The 21,983-nt window shown below is 42.9% G+C and overlaps 1 protein-coding gene across 5 annotated transcripts in view; it reads left to right on the top strand.

The window, feature by feature from the left end:
* gmeb1 (glucocorticoid modulatory element binding protein 1) overlaps positions 1 to 21,666 on the top strand; it is an 86,904-nt gene extending 65,238 nt beyond the window's left edge. For 2 of the 5 annotated variants that reach the window (XM_061846600.1, XM_061846772.1), the window contains one exon: positions 20,129 to 21,663. In XM_061846600.1, the coding sequence (XP_061702584.1) occupies positions 20,129 to 20,940 (812 nt within the window). In that variant the 3' untranslated portion in view covers positions 20,941 to 21,663. Of the gene's footprint in view, positions 1 to 20,128 lie in introns of all 5 variants that reach the window. The other 3 variants (XM_061846687.1, XM_061846442.1, XM_061846510.1) reach the window with 3 other exon arrangements.
* Positions 21,667 to 21,983: the final 317 nt, after the last annotated feature.

A 21,983-nucleotide genomic window follows, 5' to 3' on the forward strand; every position in this document is an offset into this window, starting at 1 on the left:
TCACTTGGGGTGTGTCTCTATCAGTTTTGCACATCAAGAGACTGAAATTCATTACCCATTCTTCCTTGCAAAACATCTCGAGCTCAGTGAGCATTTTGTGAACAACAGTCTTCGGCTCTGCCCACAGATTCTCGATCGGATTCAGGTCTGGACTTTGACTTGGCCATTTTAACACCTGGATATGTTAATTTGTAAACCATTCCATTGTGGATTTGGCTTTATGTTTTGGATCATTGTCCCTATGGAAGATAAATCTCAATCCCAGCAATCTTTTGCAGAGTTCTACAGGTTTTCTTCCAGAATGGTCCTGTATTTGGCTCCAATCATCTTCCCATCAATTTTAACCATCTTCCCTTTCCCTGCTGAAGAAAAGCAGGCCCAAACCATCAGGCTGCCACCACCGTGTTTGACAGTGGGGATGATGTGTTCAGGGTAATGAGCTATGTTGCTTTTATGCCATACATTGCATTGCATTGTGGCCAAAAAGTTCAAGTTTGGTTTCATCTGACCAGAGCACCTTCTTCTACATGTTTGGTGTGTCTCCCAGCTGGCTTGTGGCAAACTTTTAACAAGACTTTTTTTATGGATATCTTTGGGAAATTTGTTTCTTCTTGCCACTCTTCCATAAAGGCCAGATTTGTGCAGTGTACGAGTGATTGTTGTCTTATGGACAGACTCTCCCACCTCAGCTGTAGATCTCTGCAGTTCATCCAGAGTGATCATGGGCCTCTTGGCTGCATCTCCTTGTTCGAGCTGAGTGTTTAGAGGGATGGCTGGGTCTTGGTAGATTTGCAGTTGCCTGATACTCCTTCCATTTCAATATGATTGCTTGGACAGTACTTCTTGAGATGTTTAAAGCTTGGGAAATCTTTTTGTCTCCAAATCCGGCTTTAAACTTCTCCACAACAGTATCTCGGACCTGCCTGGTGTGTTCCTTGGTCTTCATGTTGCTTTCTGCACTTTAAACGGAACCCTGAGACTACCACAGAGCAGGTGCATTTATACGGAGACTTTATTACACACAGGTGGATTCTATTTATCATCATCAGTCAACATTGGATCATTCAGAGAGCCTCACTGAACTTCTGGAGTGAGTTTGCTGCACTGAAAGTAAAGGGGCCGAGTAATATTGTATGCCCCACTTTTCAGTTTTTTATTTGATTAAAAAAAAAGCATAAAATATCCAATAAATTTGAAGCCTGAAATGTGGCGAATGGTTGAAAAGTTCAAGGGGGCTGAATACTTTCACATGACACCATTTACAGTATATATCAGAATAGTTGAAAAATGAACAAATAGGCAACCTAGAATAAGCAAAAAATATCTTGACCAGGGTTTTTATGTGAAGTTTTTGGTGGGCCCTAGTATTTCAAATTGGGCAGACAGCAGACTTGTTGGAATGACTGGGTTAGTGTTTGATTCCAAATGTCAGTAAATAGGGAATGTTGATCACTTTTCCAAAAACTGAAGTCCCTGGAGGTATTTTGCTAAAAACTCAAAAGGAACTTGTTTGCTTTGACAGATGACTAAGAAAATCAGAAGGTAGTCCAATTTTGGCTAAAACTGATAGGATTTGAAATCTTCATTTTTATTTTAAAATGTAGTTATATTCCTTTTCTCTTCCTTCCCATCTTTTGTCATCATTTGAAGTCATATTTTAATAAAATGGAAGTTAATCAATTTTCATTAATGCATTTTCCTTCAGGACTATGATTCCGTAAATTCTGTCAAGATTTGGAATGTTATGTATGTATTATATAGATAGTTATTGTCGGTGGTTAATTAATGTCACATATTCTACTTGAGCCAGACCCTGCTTTTTACACCCAGTTTTAAATGAAGACCTTAACAGCATTGAGTGTCAAATAAATCTGGGCCAGCTCTCTGTTTAAAAGGTTGAAGTTTCCCGTTGCTCCCAAGCATTTTACAGTGAGCAGCAGTGGGTGACAAGAACTTTGGTTAAGATGGTATAGTGAGAAATTTGCCGAGGTGCTTATAGCTACTCTGAAGTGCCGACCGCGCTACAGTTATATTGTTTTTAATAGAGATCTGTTGGCTATTAAATGAAATAAAAACCATCTCTGCTCTTCGCATTGGTTTCAACACTTCCAAGACAAACATTAATATTTTGCTTAAGCACTTCTTTTAACTTCTCCCAAGACAAATATCACTGATTTGCTTAAAGACCTGTTTTTACTTCTCTATTCTGAGGGAACAGTAAAAATTTCCATTACTGTATTTCACAATGTGTTGACACATTAACAATTTGTTGTTAGAAACATCTTTGTCCTGACCGTGTTAATCAAATAATGTCACAGTTCGAATCAGCAATTAATGTCATTGCTAAAATACACTGTTAACCACAATCAAACAGCTCACGCAATTCTTATTGTGGGTTGCTTTTGAGAAATAACTGGATTAAGTACAAGGATTTAACGGAACACTTCTATCGTACGTGAGTAGTTCACACTCAGTTAAATAGATTAATATGTTTCCAATTAAAAAGATGAACATGTTTCCCATGCCATTGTAATACAGTACTCTTTATTTCGATGAATTAAAGTTTTGTATAATTTTTTTTTCTCACATTTGTTCTTTGACTTTACTCTTCAAAACGTTGATATGATCACATTACCATTGTGGTTTTCTTTTATACCTGAATCAATAGAAAATCAAGTCTTATAACTGAACTGTTACTGTTTATATGTTTAAAAAAATTGTTTCAAGCTAGCATGAAACGATAACTTCTTGATAACCTATTGAGTGAAATCTCTTTGTCTCCATCTGGTGGTTGAAACCTAATATTACATTTCTACTCTATGCCTCCATCTCGTGGTTAAATATGTGTTCTACATTTATTGTCTTTTACTTTGAGACAATCATTTAAAGATTGACAAGTGCTTTAAGTCACCGTTTTCTCTAAACATTGCAATTTCTGAATATGTATCCGATTAACAATTAACTTGGTCATTTTGGCGTTATCAGTTTTCATCCATCTTCACTTCTTGTCTCTATCTGGATGGTCCAGGCGAGGCTCCACTTAACACACTGTAAAAAACAAAATCTATTGAATTACAAAGTAAATGAAGGCAGTGAAACAATCCCATACCATGGATGGAGAATGTGAGGTGCACCAACTTTAAAATCAATTTCTTAGTTGTTGCATTGAAACAAAAAGCTGTTCTCTAGAAGAAATCTATTAACATGTACAGAGGTCCAGGCATGACATGAGATTTGGATTTTGATGATAATATAGTTATCAAAATGCTAATATACAAACACAAATACGTGTAATTTGCATCAAAACACTCATTGGGAGGGTTGGTTTTCATTCCAATTAACAAGCAAATGGGTCGCACCTTTGCTTGAAAGTGCAATTCCTGGTGACCTTAAGACAAAGTGTATTTCCTTATTCTCTTTTCATGAATAGCCTGTAATACAATGCGCAGGCTTTTCAAACTGTTGTTCAATGTGTCCCTTTTTACCTTTAAGCACCTGCTTCTCCAAAGGTTTCTGCATCCCACTGATGTCCATCTCCATCTGGATAAACTCTTGTCAGCGCTTCAGCAATATCTATGTTCAGGGTGGCCATCTCAATGTTTTTCATAGCAGACATCTCAATGTTGTGGTCGCCGGACTCCTGAATATCACATGCCTGCCTCTGGACCGCCCTGAGTTGCTTTTTTAGTTTAGCCTGCTGCTCCTCCTTTTTGGTCTTTACCTCGTGCAGTTGCCCTGATCGTGTCGTGTATGTCTCATGCTCCTCAAGTATGCCATGTCCTCCATGTGGTTCATTGTCAGCATCTCAGGACAGTCCTATAGGGCCTTGACCCATGCATGCAGTGACTCCTTGCTTGGAAGAATCACTTACAGAGCATACAGTTACCGCGGCTTGTGTCCCACTAAGCTAAATCGGGAGCACTATGTTGATGAGATGATCATCCATGGAAAAGGATCTCAACTGGCCTGTCATAAAACAGAATATGTCACATGTATACAAGCATATGGGCTATTTTTGCATGAATGTTGGAATGCAATGGAGGATCTGCAATACTGATGGACTGAACATCCAGGTAAACATGAAAACATTCATTATGAAGCTTAAATAAAAGCTAATATAAAAATGGAGAGCATTTGATTCTGAGCTACAGGTATGGTTTATTCGTACACCCAATCAAGAATCCCAATCTTCTCACCGGGTTCAACAGTAAAGAATGTCAATTGCAATGTTAGATGTGAGACTTTCACAAGACAGTAATGGAGTGACAAGCCAAGCCAGAGGGGAGCGCCAGATGCCGGTGGATGCTCCAGCTGCTAGAATGACAAAGCGAGGTCTTCTTAAAGATCTTTTTGGGAGTCTCTGGAGGATCATTTTGCTTCCAGATCACAAGAGTGCTTGAAGCTGAGAGGTTGCACTGCAGCCAACATCAGCCGCCAGTAATTCAGTTTGCCTCACAAACATGCAATGATTTTCTATTCTTTAGATGGATATGCATTTGCACCGTTCAACCCAGTAGAAAACCGGCAAGCGGATGACCTAAATCGCTTTTACTGCAGATTTGAAATAGACACTTCCACACCAGGCACCCACCAAGCCGCACCACAACCTGCACCACCAGCAGGCATAACATTGTAAAGTCATCCTTAAGGAACTGTCTCAAAACAGAAAGTGTGAATGAACTGTTAAACGGTAAAATTGAAGGCCCTGAAGAAGAATTATTTGATTTTGATAAAAGTTTCTGTAAATGGGTGATCAGTAAAAACAGGAGAATCTTTATGCCAGGAATCATGCAAAACTTAGTGTTGAACAGTGATGTTATTTTCTACAGTGAGAAAATGATTGAGAAACTTTTTTTATTTTTATGATATATCTCTGTCCTTCTTAATGTTTTTTTTAGATTAAGCTACCAACAGCAATATAAGTCCTTGTATCACGTTAATGTCTGAAAGTTATTTGTATGCATGTAACCTGTAGAACAAGAAAGAATATTAGTCATGTTAGTAGACCGCAGTTTGACCGGCATGTGGTTGGCTATGATAATGGAAAAGTGGCTAATGAAAATTTATTTTGGCTAAAAAAATGGCGAAAGATTAAAAAAGGCTAGCCAGGGCCCTGGAAACAAATGATCAACAAAGCGCTAGCCCAAGACCTTGTGTCCTGTCTCAAAGTCTGCGCAGACCAACTTGCTCCTGTCTTCACAAAAATCTGGTCTCTATAACTGTGTGAAGTACCAACCTGCTTCAAATGTTCCATCATTATACCGGTCCCCAAAAAAAGCAGCCGTCTCAGGTTTTAATGACTATAGGCCTGTTGCCTTGACATCTGTGGTCATGAAGTCCTTTAAACGCCTTGTGCTGGACCACCTCAAGAGTGTCACAGGTCCCCAGCTGGACCCACTGAAGTTTGCCTATCAAGCTAACAGGTGTATGGATGATGCCGTCAACATGGATCTACACTTCATCCTTGAACATCTTGATAGCGAGGGTGCCTATGCGAGTATCCAATTTGTGGACTTCAGCTCTGCGTTTAACACCATCATCCATGAACTCCTCTCCTCTAAATTTCTCCAGCTCAGCGTCTCACCTGCCATCACCCGGTGGATCTATAACTTCCTGACGGGCAGGACACAGCAGGAGAAACTGGAGGATACCACCTAATCCACACGCATCATCACCACCGGGGTACCTCAAGGTTGTGTCCTCTCACTTCTGCTCTTCTTGCTCTACACGAATGACTGCACCTCATGGCATCCGACTGTCAAACTCCTGAAGTTCGCAGATGACACCACGTTCATCGGCCTCATCCAAGACAGCGACGAGTCTACGTATCGACAGGAAGTGGCGAGACTGGAGCTTTGGTGTGGTCAACACAACCTGGCGTTGAACACTCTAAAGACTGTAGAGAAGATTGTAGACTTCAGGAGGCATCTTCACCACAGCTGCCCCTGACGCTGTCCAACTTTCTTGTGTCAACTTTCGAGACCTTCAAGTTCTTGGGAATTCCGCCCTCAGAGGACCTGAAGTGGGAGATGAACATCAACTCCATCCTCAAAAAACCCGAGCAAACGATGTACTCTTGACGCTTCTGATGAAGCACGGCCTGTCACAAGAGCTGCTGAGACAGTTCTACACAGCAGTCATCCAATCAGTACTGTGTACCTCCATCACTATCTGGTTTGGGGCCGCTACAAAAAGGACAAACTCCGACTGCAACAGACAATCAAAACCACTGAACGGAGTGTCGGCACCACTCTACCCACTGTTGAGGACTTGCATGCAACGTGGACTAAGTCCAGAGCAGGCAGGATCCTTTCGGATCTTCCACATCCTGGCCACCAGCTCTTTCAGCTCCTTCCATCAGGAAAGTGCAACTGCTCAATGAAAGTCGAAACTAGCAGGTATTCAAACTGTTTTTTCCCCCGGATAATTAAGTCATTAAATTCTTGATCAACGAACCTACCCTCTTCTGCCTTGTTCCATTGTTAGGACACTCACTCACATCCTGCTGGTCCGATCAGTATTCGTATTAGTAATATATTTTGTAGACTATCGCATGATTCATCACTTTAAACTGCTCCCTTTGTACAATTGTCATTGCACTGGTCTGTAATGGAAAACGCGAACAGAGATAAAGGAACTCTGTACAAGCTTAACACAATGTGGAACGTTAACACACTATTTCGTGTTCTAAATGAAGAAGATTTTACATCTTGCACTACTCTTATAAGGAATAGCTCCAACAAACGGAAATGTCTCTTGTTCTTTGTTCTTTTTGCTTTGTTGTTCTTTGTTATGAAAGTCGTGCCAGGGCAACATCGACTGCTTGAGAAAAATTCCTTGTGTTTTTACACGCTTGGCCAATAAAGCTGATTCTGACGTTGACATGAGTGTGGCCAACTTCACACTGCTTGTCACTGTCTTTATTAAGGGTACAATAACCTACCCCAAAAGGGTCCCAACAGTGTAGGATCAATTCTCAGTTGACATCCCATGGTTTGGACAACTTAAAAGCCTTGGTTCCTATCAACAACTCCACAACTGCTTGGATGTGACGAAAATCAACAAATTTCTAATTTGTCCATTTATCACATTCTGCTTTATTGTTAATGTCTACTTTCAGAGGCATTGTCCCCTCTGTGTATACTTCTGTCAGATATTAGTACCAGTTTCCAGTTAGGCCTCACACGTCTCACCCTGTAGGCACAAGCCAGTGCTCTGGGATCAAAAGTTTTCAGACTGATTTGAAGCTGTTTCTCGTTTTACAGTCAGCTTCCTGGTTCTCCTTCCTCCTTTTTTTTAGGTGACTTTCCTGCCTGGATCCAAAAATGGTAGGTTTGAATGATTTTGTTTGCTCTGCAGATCTTGCAAGTGAAGCGCTTACTATGTTCCTTGCTCCTTTACTCAACACGTAACAAACCAAAGTTGACTCCTTTCTCTTCCAGAAAGTTCATCATGTCCCTGTGTGCTTTGTCCTTAAGTCTTGACCACTCCTCCAGTAGGTAACCTTTATTGCAGCACAAACAAATTCTGTTTAACGTTGCAATTGACATTCTTTACTGTTGAACCCGGTTAGAAGATTGGGATTCTTGATTGGGTGTACGAATAAACCCTACCTGTAGCTCAGAATCAAATGCTCTCCATTTTTATGTTATCTTTTATTTAAGCTTCATAATGAATGTTTTCATGTTTACCTGGATGTTCAGTTCGTCAGTATTGCACATCCTCTATTGCATTCCAACATTCATGCAAAAATAGCCCATATGCTTGTATGCATGCTTGTATGCATGTGACATATTCTGTTTTATGGCAGACCAGTTGAGATCCTTTTCTATGGATGATCCGATCTTATGTTTGTTTCACAAGTGTTCTTCTAAAAGTTGTCTGGACTCATATGGTGACAGCTATGCACCAGCTTCTTTGGTTTACCTCGTTTGTGCTGCACACATTGTTCAAAGGGTCTCATAAAATGTCCTTGATAAGGAGATACCAATCAAATCATGGCATTTACCTTGGTTGTAGCAAATGAGATGCTTGTAGTATTAGCAGTGTTGAGATTTAATTTTGCCTTTGCAGTGGGTACTAATGTGTTTATATTTCATCTTTATTTTGGAGCTGGACTAGTAGTTGAGATGGTAGAGCATTTGGATTTTTTTGTTTGAGGTACACACCCTTTTGGCCTAGCCTGGCACAACCCAAAAGGGTAATATGGATCCGTCTTCCCTTGGGCTCACCACCTGTGGGAGGGGCCAGTAGAGGTGGGTGCAGTGTAAGCTGGGTGGTGATTCTATCCACAGCTACAGAAAATGGCTCTTGAGATGTGAAATGTCACCCCTGTGGCAGAAGAGCCTTAGCTGGTGTGTGAGGTCGAAAGGTTCTGACAAGATGTAACTGGGTTCGTCACCACAGACGGCTTACCAGTCCTTTTGAAAGGGGTTGGACTCTTCCACTCTGGAGTTGCCCAGGGTATAAGGCACCAAGCAGTTGTGTGCTTGTCTACATCATCGAACTCACAGTGCCCTGGGAGGGGGCAGTCAAGGAGGCGTATGAGCAGAAGTGGCTGAGGTATGCAGAACTTGTGGCCGAAGTGCAACAGCAAGGCTGGAGAGCAGAGGTATGCCCGGTGGAAGTTGGCTGCAGAGGCTTTATAGCCTCCTCAACATCCAGGCTCCTCAGAGAGTTGGGAGTCCGAGGGAAGGCCCATTGGCAGGCAGTCAGAGATCTCTCCAAGGCGGTGGAAAAGGCCAGCCAGTGGTTGTGGATAAAGAGGATAGACCCCAGCTGCGGATTCATCAGGAGAATTGATGGCACCCAGGGGGTGAACCTGGGATGCTAGGATTCACTGCTGAACCCTCTCAAGAGTGTCGTGGGCCTATCAGGGAAACACTTGATGACGGAAGGAAGCTCACTTGAGAACCCGTGGGGTGCCATTACTTATTTGAACATCCCACAGACCCTCATCGGTGCCGAAATATGCATGAATAGGGGGATATCAACATCTAGTTCTACATAATACATGGTCTTCTGGCTCTGCATCTCTATGTTGGGATTAACCCCATTGGTGGAGATGTTAGCGTCCTTTTGTCTTCGAGTGTGGGGAGCAGCACCTTGTGCCAATTTATCAAACAGCAGTTCAGAGTACTCACCCTTTTGGGAGTCCTTAGCGGGGTTGCTGGAGTGCTCCCGCTGGGGACTCCCATCATTCTGCTGGGGGACTTAATACTCATGTGTGCAATGACAGTGGCACCTGGAAGGGCATGATTGGGAGGAAGCCCCCCCCCCCCCCAAAAAAAAAAAAAATCCTTCAGGACCGGAGCGGTGTTCTGCTATTGGACGTCTGTTCTTATCACGGATTGTCCATAACGAACATGTTTTAAGCATAAGGCTGTCCACACGTGACTTAGCAATAGGACACCATTGGTCGCAGTTCGATGATCGAATTTTGTGGTCATGTCATCGGACTTGCAGCCACGTCTTGGACACTCAGGTGAAGAAAGGGACAGAGCAGTCAACTGATCACCATGTGGTGGTGAGTTGGCCCCGATGTGGCATAAGAGACCTATCTGACGTGGTAGGCCCTAACATATTGTGAGGGTCTTCTGGTAACGTCTGGCAAAATCTTCTGTAGGAGTTTCAACTCCCACGTCCGACAGAACTTTGCTCATGTTCTGAGGGAGGCAGGTGACATTGAGTGGACCATGTTCTACACATCCATTGCTGAGGCGTCAAATCGGAGTCGTGGCTGTAATGTTGTCTGTGCCTGTCATGGTGGCTATCTCCACACATTTGTAGGGATGCTGTACAGGTTAAGAAGTAATCCTGTCGGGCCGTTTTAGTCTGTGGAACTGTTGAGGCAGCTGATAGCCAAGCGGAATGCAGCTTGAGTAGTCATTGAAACAAAAACTCAGGCATGGGAGGAGTTAGGTGAGGCTGTGGTGAAAGACTTCCAGTCAGCTTTGAGGAAATTCTGATCCGCCATCCGGCATCTCAGAAGTGGGAAGCAGTGCACCATCAACATTTTGTATAGTGGGGATAGGGCAGTACAGACCTCAACTCAAGACATCGTAAGTCGGTGAAGAGAATACTACAAATGGATGTTGTGGTGCTGTCTTGGCTGACAAGATTGTGTTACAACTGCAGGTGGGTCACACTCCTCAGGCTCCTTGGCAAGGTCTGTTCAGGAGTACTGGAGAGGAGGCTCCGTTGGGAAGTCAAACCTCAGATTCAGGAGGAGCAGTGTGGTTTTCATCCTGGCCATGGAACAGTGGACCATCTCTACACCCTCGACAGGGTCCTCAATGGTGCATGGGAGTTCACCCAGGTAGTCTACATGTGTTTTGTGGACTTGAAGACGTTTGATCTGTCTCTCGGGAGGCCCGTAGAGAATCCTTCGGGAGTATAGGACTGTGGTCCTCAATCTTTTTATCGCGCCGGACCGGTCAATGCGTGACAATTTTTACAGTGGAGCGGTAAATGAAATAAGATGAAATAAACTTATAAAGCCACCGTCGTTTGCAATCTCAAGCAATTGATGTTCTTGTTGCACAGACATGCTGGATTCACCTGGTTTGTTATGGCATCCTACGCTCACCTATGGTCACATGCTGTGAAGGGTGTCTAGGCTCTAATTTAGAGAGAGGGTGAGAAGCTCGGTCAGGCGAGATTGAGCTAAGAGTAGTCTCTGTCCTACACCACTTTAAGAGGAGCCAGATGAGGTGGCTGAGCATCTGATTCAGATTCCTCCTTGGTGAGGTGTTCTGGACATGTCCCAATCTGGAGGAGCACCGGCCTGGGAGCACCTTGGTAGCCCCCCGGATAAACTGGATGTTGGGGCTGAAGTCTGGGCATCCCTGCTAAAGCTACTACTCTCGCCCCCCAACCTTGGTGAAGCAGAAGAAATTGGATGGTTGAGTGCCCAAAAGAGTTATATTTTGGCGATGCATTGTTGTTCCACAGAGCTGAACATCCTGACTGTTACTTTGTGTTGGGTTATATGGAAGAGGATTTGTAAAGTATTGACTTGATGAGTCCACAAGTGTACTGTAATGTTGGGTGTTGTATGCATTTGGGTTGTGACTTTCTTTTTCTTGAGGTTTCAATGTGGAAGTGACCTTTGTTTTCCTTTTTCAAAATAGTTGCATTACGTTGTGTGTGTTTGAGGGTTCCTGAAAATCGGAAGCTAAAACTACTAACTCACCCACAGTAGCAGCCATCCCGACTTTTCCGTCTCAATTCATCTGTTTGTTCCTAAAGAGATGAATGAACAAATGAATGTAGAGATTTGTCGAAGCACAGCTCCAGAAGATGTTTTAGGTTTGTCTCCCTCTTATCGACTCACTCAACTTACTCTTAAAGACTCTGACTCTATCAGCTTCCACAGTGTCATCAAGAACATCTGTCTCAATGGAATTATGATATTCTCCATTGAAGTCCGAAGACCTCCAACAACTCCTGAGATTTATATCACCCAAGTTGCGCCATAAAGATGAAGAGCTCAAGGACTGAGCATGGCATATAGGTCATTCTCCAGATGCAAGGTAAACCAGCAGCTTCCATTAGGAATGCATATATAAGGGAATATCGGCTGGAATAAGCCCCAAGGTTCACCCCGCTGCAGGACATCAAGGAGAATTGGAAACTTGCCAGTCCGTTGCATTCAGTCCGTCAAATATTTTCCTGACTCCACTTTGGTCGATCCCGTCAAAATGTCCTTGTGGCACTGCTGATAGGTCGTCAGGTGGAGGCAGGTGGTGATAATACATGGTTTGGATATCACAAATTTATACAATATCCCAGCATAAGTTCTGTTGGTTCTTGATTGAAAGTTCCCTGGTAAAATGTCAAAGGTCTGAACCACACCCAATTAAGGGCATTGCTTAGTCAGCTTCAGTACTATACTATCTCAGTTTCTGTATTTGGCTAGAAGGTCAAAGATTTGGGTTTCTCTGAACCATCTTGGTTCTCATTGTGAGGGCTTGGTTTTGCAAAGAAAGGAAGTCTCTAGCCAAGATAAAAGTTGTATGAAATTCCCACCTTCAGAGGCTTTGAGATTTTCTTTCCACATTTTTCAGGATAAGAACTCAACAGGTCTGGGGCATGTCCTTTAACACTATTTATTTTGCACTCTGGATGGCATTTAATTTTTAAGCAATAAAAACTTCAGATTTTTCAGTGCAGGTGTTGTGTCATTCAAGGTTGTCAACAAGGCCGTTTTCTATGTGCATGGAGAAATGCTCTGATGTGCGGCTGTGTCCTCATAGCTGGTCATATTTTAGTGTTGCAACTAGGATTCAAATCAGCTCCAGCAGGCTCTTAATTGTGAACATGCTCTCGAATGTATTGTAGATCATGAACGCAGAATCCATCTAGAAGAACAAACAATGGTATACCAGCAAAATTATAGTGCCAGTTGGTTCCATCTCTGTCGAGCAGAATCCAATTGACTTTTCTGAGTTCTTTCAAAACTAACAGCTGTGTCCATATCTCATGTATCAGGTTTCAACTGTTAAATTTTCCTAAAGAAGTTTCACTCATTTGTTACATGTTTATAGTGGTCATGGTTAAAACAAACAAACTAACAAAACTCCTCTGTGCCATCTGTGTTTTGAATTATTGCCAAACTCGGGCATGCCATATTAAAGGTTTTGTTTGTATTTATAAAGATGAAGTTACAGTTCCACTTAATGTTGATGAGTAAATATTTCACACTCCACACAGATGGAAAGGGCTACGGAAAAATTGCCAAGCAGTTGGTGAAAAAAGGTCCACTGTTGGAGCGATCATTAGAAAATGGAAGAATAAACATGACGGTCAATCTAAAACGGAGTGGAGCCCCATGCAAGATATCACCTCGTGGGTTCTCAGTGATCCTTAGAAAGGTGAGGAATCAGCCCACGACTACAGGACTTGGTCAATGACCTGAAAAGAGCTGAGACCACCGTTTCTAAGGTGACTGTTGGTAATACACTAAGACGTCATGGTTTGAAATCATGCATGGCACGGAAGGTTCCCCTCCTTAAACCAGCACGTCACCCTCTCTCTAAATTAGAGCCCAGACATCTTAAGTTTTCCAATGACCATTTGGATGATACAGAGGAGTCATGGGAGAATGCTTTGTGGTCAGATGAGACCAAAATAGAAGTTTTGGGTCATAATACCACTATCGGTTTTTGGAGGAAGACAAATGATGAGTTCCATCCCAAGAACACCATCCCTACTGTGAAGCATAGGGGTGGTAGCATCATGTTTTGGGGATGTTTTTCTGCACATGGGACAGTACGACTGCACCATATTAAAGAGGGGATAACCGCGGCCATGTATTGTGAGATATTGGGGAACAACCTCTTTCCCTCAGTCAGAGCATTGAAGACGTGTCATGGCTGGGTCTTTCAAGATGACAATGGCCCGAAGCACACAGCCAGGAAAACCAAGGAGTGGCTCTGTAAGAAGCATATCAAGGTTCTGGCATGCCCACGCCAGTCTCCAGACCTAAACCCAATAGAAAATGTTTGGAGGGAGCTGTGTTTCTCAGCGACAGCCCAGAAACCTGTCTGATCTAGAAAAGATCTGTGTGGAGAAGTGGGCCAAAGTCCCTCCTCCAGTGTCCAAACCTGGTTAACAACTACAGGAAAGAGAGAAATTATGTTAACAGTGAATACAGAGCCGTGATTCTGCCATTTTAAGAAACGTGAAGTATTGCATTTATTTCACTGAGAGAATAGCCCGATTTTAATTAAGCATTATTATGCTGATACAAAGATTCCATCCATTCATCCATCTTCTACCACTTTTCTGGGTCAGGTAGCGGGGCCAGTAGTATTAACAGGGGTACACTGACTTCCCTTTCCCCAGCCACTTCATCCAGCACTTCTGGAGTATCCCGAGACGTTCTCAGGCCAGCTGAGAGACATAGTCTCTCCAGTGTGTCACGGGTCATCCCAGGGGTCTCTATCTGGTGGAACGTGCTCGGAACAGCTCACCATGGAGGCCTCCGAAGGCTCCAGCCACCTCATGTGGCTCCTCTCAATGTGAAGGAGCAGCGGCACGACACTGAACCCCTCCCGGATGACCAAGCTTCTCACCCGATCTCTGAGTGAGAGCCTGGACACCCTGTAGAGGAAACTTATTTTGGCAGTTTGTATCTGGGATCTTGTTCTGTTGGTCATGACCCACAGCTCAGCAGCAGAGATGCAATGCTGATGTTACCAAACCAAACCCCCTCTACACCTCGGCTGCACCTAGAAATTTTGTCCATAAAACTTGTGAACAAAATCGGTGACAAACCTTGACGTAGTCCAACTTTTAACGGAAACAAGTCTGACTTACTGCCGGCAATGTGGACCAAACTTTGACGCAAGAAGCTTTTTCACCACCTTGGTGACCTCAACCCCACAGATAGAAGAGCCTGCCTCAAAGAACCCAGACTCTGCTTATTTATTGGGAGGCATGTCGAAATGTAGAATTGAGGATTTGAAAAGATTCTCTCTACTGACTCACAAAGTAAAGAGTTGAGGTCAGCAGTGCCCTATTCTCAGTATACACATTGTTGATGGTATCCTGCTTCCCCCTCCTGAGACGCTGGACCAGGATTTCCTTGAAGCTGTCTTGAAGTCATTCCCCATGACCTCTCCAAACTCCTCCCACACCTTTTTTTTTGTCTCAGCGACCACCGAAGCTGGATTCTGCTTGACCAACTGTTACCTATCACATGCCTCGGGAGTCCTGCAGGCCAGAAATGCTCGAAAGAACTCCTTCTTCAGCTTAATGGCATCCCTCACTGTTGGTGTTGACCAACGTGTTAGGGGATTGCACCACAACAGGCACCGACCACCTTATGGCCACAGCGCCGTTGTAAAATCTACAATGCACAGCGAAGGTGCCATTCCTTAAAAGTGTTGAGATATACACAATTTCACTATTGTCACATTATTTTTATTTTCCTTTGTGCAAAGTGTATTTTTGGTTAATATTTTACATTTTCAGATGAATAACAGTTTTACTGGCATCTTAAGTGTGAAATTCATTTGGGGTCATCCCGACTGTTACTATCATAAATCGGTCATGGAAGTTAAGGACTACCTCACTGAAGAATTTAGTTACATATCTTGAATCATATTTACAATTAATCAACTTTATTGTAGTCTGCACTGTGAGCTGCATGTCTAAGTAAATGCTTCTGCCCTCATTCAATCACCCACAGCTATGCTGGTTAAAAAGTAGTTGTCATTTTTTTCTTTGTCTTCACATGCACAGGGTTGTGGCAGTAAGGGCATTTGGTGTAAAACTGTGCCAAACATGTGAGCATTCATCAAATGACTTCCATAACGGATAGGTCGTGGCCCGGGCTAACTATGCCCGCCCCCAGGAATGTTAATCTGCTAGGCGTAGGTAGAAATTCAGGTAATGTAGGTCAAAGACAAAAAAGAGGAGGAAAGCGACTTAATCGGCAGAAGAAGAGGCATGCACGGTCTCTACAGCTGTGTGTGGGGACTTTGAATGTTGGGACTATGACAGGAAAAGCTCAGGAGTTGACATGATGATTAGGAGAAAGGTTGATGTATTGTGCATCCAAGAAAGCAAGTGATAAGAGAGTAAGGCTCAAAGCTTAGGAGCAGGGTTTAAATTATTTTACCATGGAGTAGATGGGAAGAGAAATGGAGTAGGGGTTATTTTAAAGGAAGAGCTGGCTAAGAATGTCTTGGAGGTGAAAATACTATCAGATCAAGTGATGAGGCTGAAATTTGAAATAGAAGGTATTGTGTATGATGTGCTTTGTGGCTATGCCGCACAAGTAGGATGTGACTTTGAGTTGAAAGAGAAATTTTAGAAGGAAATAGATGAAGTAGTTCTGAGCACACCAGAAAGATAGTTGTGATTGGTGCAGATTTGAATGGGCATATTGGCGAAGGAAACAGTGGCAATGAAGAAGTGATAGGTAAGTACGGCATTCAGCAAAGGAACTTTGAGGATCAGATGGTGGTGGAGTTTGCAAAAAGGATGTAATTGGCAGTGGTTAACACGTATTTCCAGAAGAGAAAGGAACAGAGTGACCTCCAAGAGCGGAGGTTATATTTTGTGCAGACGATGTAGTCTGAAGGAGGTTACTGATTGTAAGGTTGTGGTGGGAGAGAGTGTAGATCGACAGCATAGGGTGGTGGTGCGTAGGATGACTCTGGTAGCGGGTAGTACTCCCAAGGTACTTCAGTGAGGCAGGCAGGAGAGTACTTGGGGTGTATTCTGGTAGGAAAGTGGAGAAGGAGACCTGGTGGTGGAACCCAAAATACAGGAAGTCATCCAAGGAAATAGATTAGCGAAGAACTGGGACATGGAGAGGACTGAGGAGAGGCGGATGGAATACATTGAGATGCGACGTAGGGCAAAGGTAGAGGTGGCGAAGGCTAAACAAGAGGCATATGATGACATGTACACCAGGTTGGATATGAAAAAGGGAGAAAATGAGCTCTACAGGTTAGCCAGACAGAGGGATAGAGATGGGAAAGATGTGCTGCAAGTAAAGATGATCAAGGACAGCGATGGAAATATGTTAACTGGTGCTAGTCGTGTGCTAAGTAGATGGAAAGAGTACTTTGAGACGTTAATGAATGCAGAGAATGGGAGAGAAGGTAGAGTTGAAGAGGCAAGCGTGAATAACCAGGAAGTGGCAATGATTATCAAGAGAGAAGTTAGAAAGGCACAGAAAAGAATGAAAAATGGAAAGACAGTTGGTCCCAATGACATACCAGTGGAGGTATGGCAGCAATCTGGAGTAGTGGCTATTGAATAGAATACTAGCAGAAGAGAAGATGCCAGAAGAATGGCGGAAAAGTGTGCTCATCCCCATTTTTAAGAATAAAGGCGATGTTCAGAGCTGTGGAAACCATAGAGAAATAAAGATGATGAGCCACATAATGAAGTTCTGGAAAAGAGTAGTGGAGGCTAGACCCAGGACAGAAGTAAGTACTGTGAGCAACAGTATTGTTTCATGCCTAGAAAGAGTACCATAGAAGCATTATTTGCCTTGATGATGCTCGTGGAAAAGTACAGAGGAGGAAAGAAGGAGCTACGTTGTGTTACATTGTAGACCTAAAGAAAGCCCATGGCAGAGCACCAAGAGAGGAACTGTGGTACTGCATGTGCAAGTCTGGTGTGGCGTAAAAATATGTTAGAATAGTACAGGACATGTATAAGGGCAGCAGAACAGTGGTGAGGTGTGCCGTTGTTGTGTCAGAAGGATTTAAGGTGGAGGTGGGACTGCATCCGGGATCTGCGCTGAGCCCCTTCCTGTTTGAGGTAGTAATGGATAGGCTGACAGATGAGGTTAGACTGGGATCCCCCTGGACTATGATGCTCGCAGAAGATATTGTGATCTGCAGTGAAAGCAGAGAGCAGGCGGAGGAACGAATCAAAAGATGGAGGCACGCACTTGAAAGGAAAGGAATGAAGATTAGCCAAAGTAAAACAGAATATGTGCATGAATGTGAGGGGCAGAGGAGGAGGGGTAAAGCTCCAGGGAGAAGAGATAGCGAGGGGTGACTTCAAATACTTGGGGTCTGCAATACAGACCAATGGAGAATGTGGTAAAGAAGTGAAGAAACGCATCCAAGCGGGGTGGAACAGTTGGGGGAATGTTTTCAGTGTACTATGTGACAGAAGAGTCTCCGCGAGGATGAAGGGCAAAGTTTATAAAACAGTGGTGAGGCCGGCCATGATTTGTGGATTCGAGACTGTGGCACTAAAGAAAAAACAGGAAGAGAACTTAGGGAGCAGAAATGAAGATGCTCAGGTTCTTGCTTGGAGTGAGCAGATTGGAGAATATTAGTAATGATCTCATTAGAGGGAGAGCCAAAGTTGGATGTTTTGGAGACAAAGTTAGAGAGAGCAGACTTAGATGGTTTGGACATGTTCAGAGACGAAAGAGTCAGTATATTGGTAAAAGGGTGCTGAGGATGGAGCTGCCAGTCAAAAGAGTGAGAGGAAGACCAAAGAAAAGGTTGATGGATGTTGTGAGGGGGGACATGAGGACAGTGGGTGTTAGAGAGGGCGATGCATGAGATAGGCTTAGATGGAAAAAGATGACACGCTGTGGCGACCCCCTAACAGCACAAGCCGAAAGGAAAAGAAGAAGATCACCATGTTCACTTTCACCTGTGCAAAAATTACTGTTAATGAAGTTCGTCCCTATCCTTTTATTTGCTGAAGCCATACAAAATATGGCTCCTTTAGTTTTATACTCTTATCGGCCTATACCAATATCTTTCACATGGGGACAGTTGGAGCCAAGATTCGGTAACCCTTCAGTCACTGGACTACCCGCTCTACCAACTGAGCCACAGCCTCCCCTTGTCCTTTCTCAAGTGCCAGTTATCTCGCAAGTATTCCTTGACACGCTCCTTTTGACCTTTGGGACGTATCGTGGCTTTTTAAGCCTTCAACTCTTACAAGCTTTTCTATGGGTCGAACTGAGCTGGTGCGAGGTTATAATTAGCCATTCCCTTCTGTGTGGACATCTGAGGAGCTGGCCGCTTAGTTGTTATTCCCATCTGAGTTGACCCTTAAAGGTTCAGAGGCCTGTCTCCTTTCACTATCACAGACATTACATTTTACTCTACACAGTATCATGCCATTTTATTTCTACCAGCAATGTAGTTTTATCTTCTTGTATGATGTGTGTTCTCTTTGACTTCGGGAAAAGAAGCTTATTCGTCTCACTATATTCCAACTGCAGGTCTTTCGCTCCAGTGAGGAAAATAAGTATTTGAACACCCTGCTATATTTCAAGTTCTCCCACTTAGAAATCATGTAGGGGTCTGAAATTTTCATCGTAGGTACATGTCCACTGTGAGAGAGATAATCTAAAAAGAAAAATCCAGAAATCACAATATATGATTTTTTTTTTTTGCATGATACAGCTGCAAAGAAGTATTTGAACACCTGAGAAAACCAATGTTAATATTTGGTACAGTTTGCCTTTGTTTGCAATTACAGAGGTCAAATATTTCCCGTAGTTGTTCACCAGGTTTGCACACACTGCAGGAGGGATTTTGGCCCACTCCTCCACCTAGATCCCATCGTGATCAGACAGGTGTCTGGCCTGTCACTGAGAAACACGAAGTTTCAGCTCCCTTTGAAGATTTTCTCTTGGGTTTAGGTCTGGAGAGTGGCTAGGCCACGCCAGAACCTTGATATGCTCCTTACAGACCCACTTCTTGGTTTTCCTGGCTGTGTGCTTCGCGTCATTGTCATGTTGAAAGACCCAGCCACAACCCATCTTCAATGCTCTGACTGAGGGAAAGAGGCTGTTCCCCAAAATCTCAAAATCCATGGCCGGGGTCATGTGCCTGTCCCATGTGCAAACTTAAGATGGGCCTTGACATATACTGGTTTAAGTAGGGGAACCTTCCGTGCCAGGCATTGTGTCAAACCATCACGTCTTAGTGCATTATCAAAAGTCACCTTGGAAACGGTGGTCCCAGCTGTTTTCAGGTCATTGACCGAGTCCTGTCGAGGAGTCCTGGGCTGATTCCTCACCTTACTAAGTGACAAAGATCATTGAGACCCCACGAGGTGATATCTTGCATGGGGCTCCACTCCGATTTAGATTGACCGTCATGTTTCGCTTGTTCGATTTTCTGTTCATGAATTCAGGAGGCACCAGAACTTGACCAAGTCACCAAAGGTTTTCTACCTTGGATATTTTTTAGATTGGAGATGAGCCAGGTGTTGCTTTTGAAGTCCTGGCCAAGGATGAATCAGGATAAAAACGTTTTATGTACAAATATTTAATGTAAAAAAATGTTTCAGTCAAACAGTGTTTATTATATAATATATATTTATAATATATAATTATAAAATTTATTTAAGACTGTAATATGTGTTATCAACAGTATTAATAAAATGTTATGCCATCATTGAGCATTTATTTTACTTGGTTGGCGGATTCTGTTCTGACTATGTGCAGTGATGGTTATCGTAACTTCTTAAAATCGCTGTATAGTGTCAAAACAGCAATCATGCCGTGCCTCACTCTGTGTCTTTGTTGGAGTTTTTATCAATAAAGTATGCATGATTTTATTAGATGTACTTTTTTTGTTCATGATATATTTAATTTCTTCAATGTTTTTGTTGTTTCTAGAATTAGAGTTGCAGTTGGCAGAACAGCGAAAGCAGCAACAGATTCAAGCTCTCCTGTCATGTCCACACCCAGCCAAAACTATTACTACCGTCAAACGGCAGACAAAGCGACCTCGGTTGCAGAGGCCTGTTAAGACTAATACACTCCTGATCTCCAGCGTTAACCATCAGCCTTCCCTGACACCTCAACTGTTCACCATTATGTCCCCAATCTCATTGTCCTCCTTTGGTCAGCCATTTCCTGTGGCAAGCCTGCCAATCACGTCCCTAGCCCAGTCATCAAACTCTGTCTCTCTGCTCCCCACCGGCTCACAGCTCTTCACACGATACATAGTGACCGAAGATGGAAAAGCTGACAGCATTACCTTGCACACATCTTCCAACCTCACATTGGTGAATACTACTCCCATGCATGACTCAAGCCAGTTTGGTTCAATGATAAAACCTGTAGAACTGTTAAACCTTAGCCAGCCAGATGTGTCTGCAGAAGGAGGACCCATACAGGCACAAGTGCTGGATGGCGCCATGTTGGTACAACAGGAGTCAATGCAGAGAGAGGTAGAAGTCAGCCAAGATCACACAGTCATCGAGATCAACCCACATTCAGTCGAATGTGTTGGAGTCATGGTACAACACCAGACTGGCGAGACAGCTAGACAGGCAGGTATGGTTGAGCAGAGGATGGAGGTCACTTTTACAAAAGAGCATGAGGCACAGGAATGTCAAGTACAGGAGCTGGCGGTCCGTGCCAATGGACATGTACCTGCTGTACAGATTGCTGTGCTAAAAGACAATGTTCAGGAAGAAAAATAACCCAGTTAACTCAGACCCACTTATCCATCACTGTTAGGTTTGGAAAAACTGGATAACCATTGAAGAACTTAAATATTTTAGCTGAATTTAAATCAACTAAAAATGTATTCATTATACTTTTTTTCAGCTATTGTCGCACATGCTTCTCACGACTTCACATTTGACTTCTTATCCAAGAAATAAAGGACTTACTTCTTCATCTATATTTTTTTCCGTTTTATATTTTGCCCTGCAGTTTTTATCCTTAAATTATGCCTTTCATACATTATCAAGAAATCAATGAAGTTAGTAGCACTAATTGAAGTGGGAAGGAGCATCATGAAATATACAATGTGTCTGAGGTGCCTTAATAGGTTAAACCAGACAAATGCAACCCCAAAGACATTCCCTTCTCATTTATCTTCCATACACATTCATACACACACTTGTACAGTATAGTCATCGTAGGTGCATGTCCACTGTGAGAGAGAGAGAGAGATAATCTAAAAAGAAAAATCCAGAAATTACAATAAATGATCACCCAACGCCAAAGGTAATAGGAAAATACTTTTTATTATTATTTACATAATGTATTTTGCTTATTTTTGGAAGTGTGTCTGTGGGGACAGTGTGTTTCCATGTGGCTTGGAACAGATTAGGCGATTGACATGTAAAATGCACTTCTACTGACAAAAAATTAACGTTATGAAATGACTTCTGGAACAGATATGTTTCGTAAGTAGAGGTACCACTGTATACAGTGTTGTGTAAGAGTGCACCCAATAATTTCTATTGAAATGTCTTTAGTAAAACAATAAAAGTTCCATGTGGTATCAAATCTAGCCCCTGAAAGGACATGCATGGTCATCCCCAAACAGCAAACAGAATCAGAGTCAACTTTATTTGCCAAGTATGTTGGAAACATGCCAAGAAATTTGTCTCCGTTATTTGGAGCCACTCTAGTACAACATACATCATGACAAAAGACAGTCAGTTGAAACATAAAGACATTGCGGTAACGGCCACAGCGCTGCTAGTAATCTGACAATGATGGAACTTTTTTT

This window comes from Syngnathoides biaculeatus, chromosome 1 (assembly GCF_019802595.1).
Source record: "Syngnathoides biaculeatus isolate LvHL_M chromosome 1, ASM1980259v1, whole genome shotgun sequence".
Taxonomy (NCBI): Eukaryota; Metazoa; Chordata; class Actinopteri; order Syngnathiformes; family Syngnathidae; genus Syngnathoides; species Syngnathoides biaculeatus.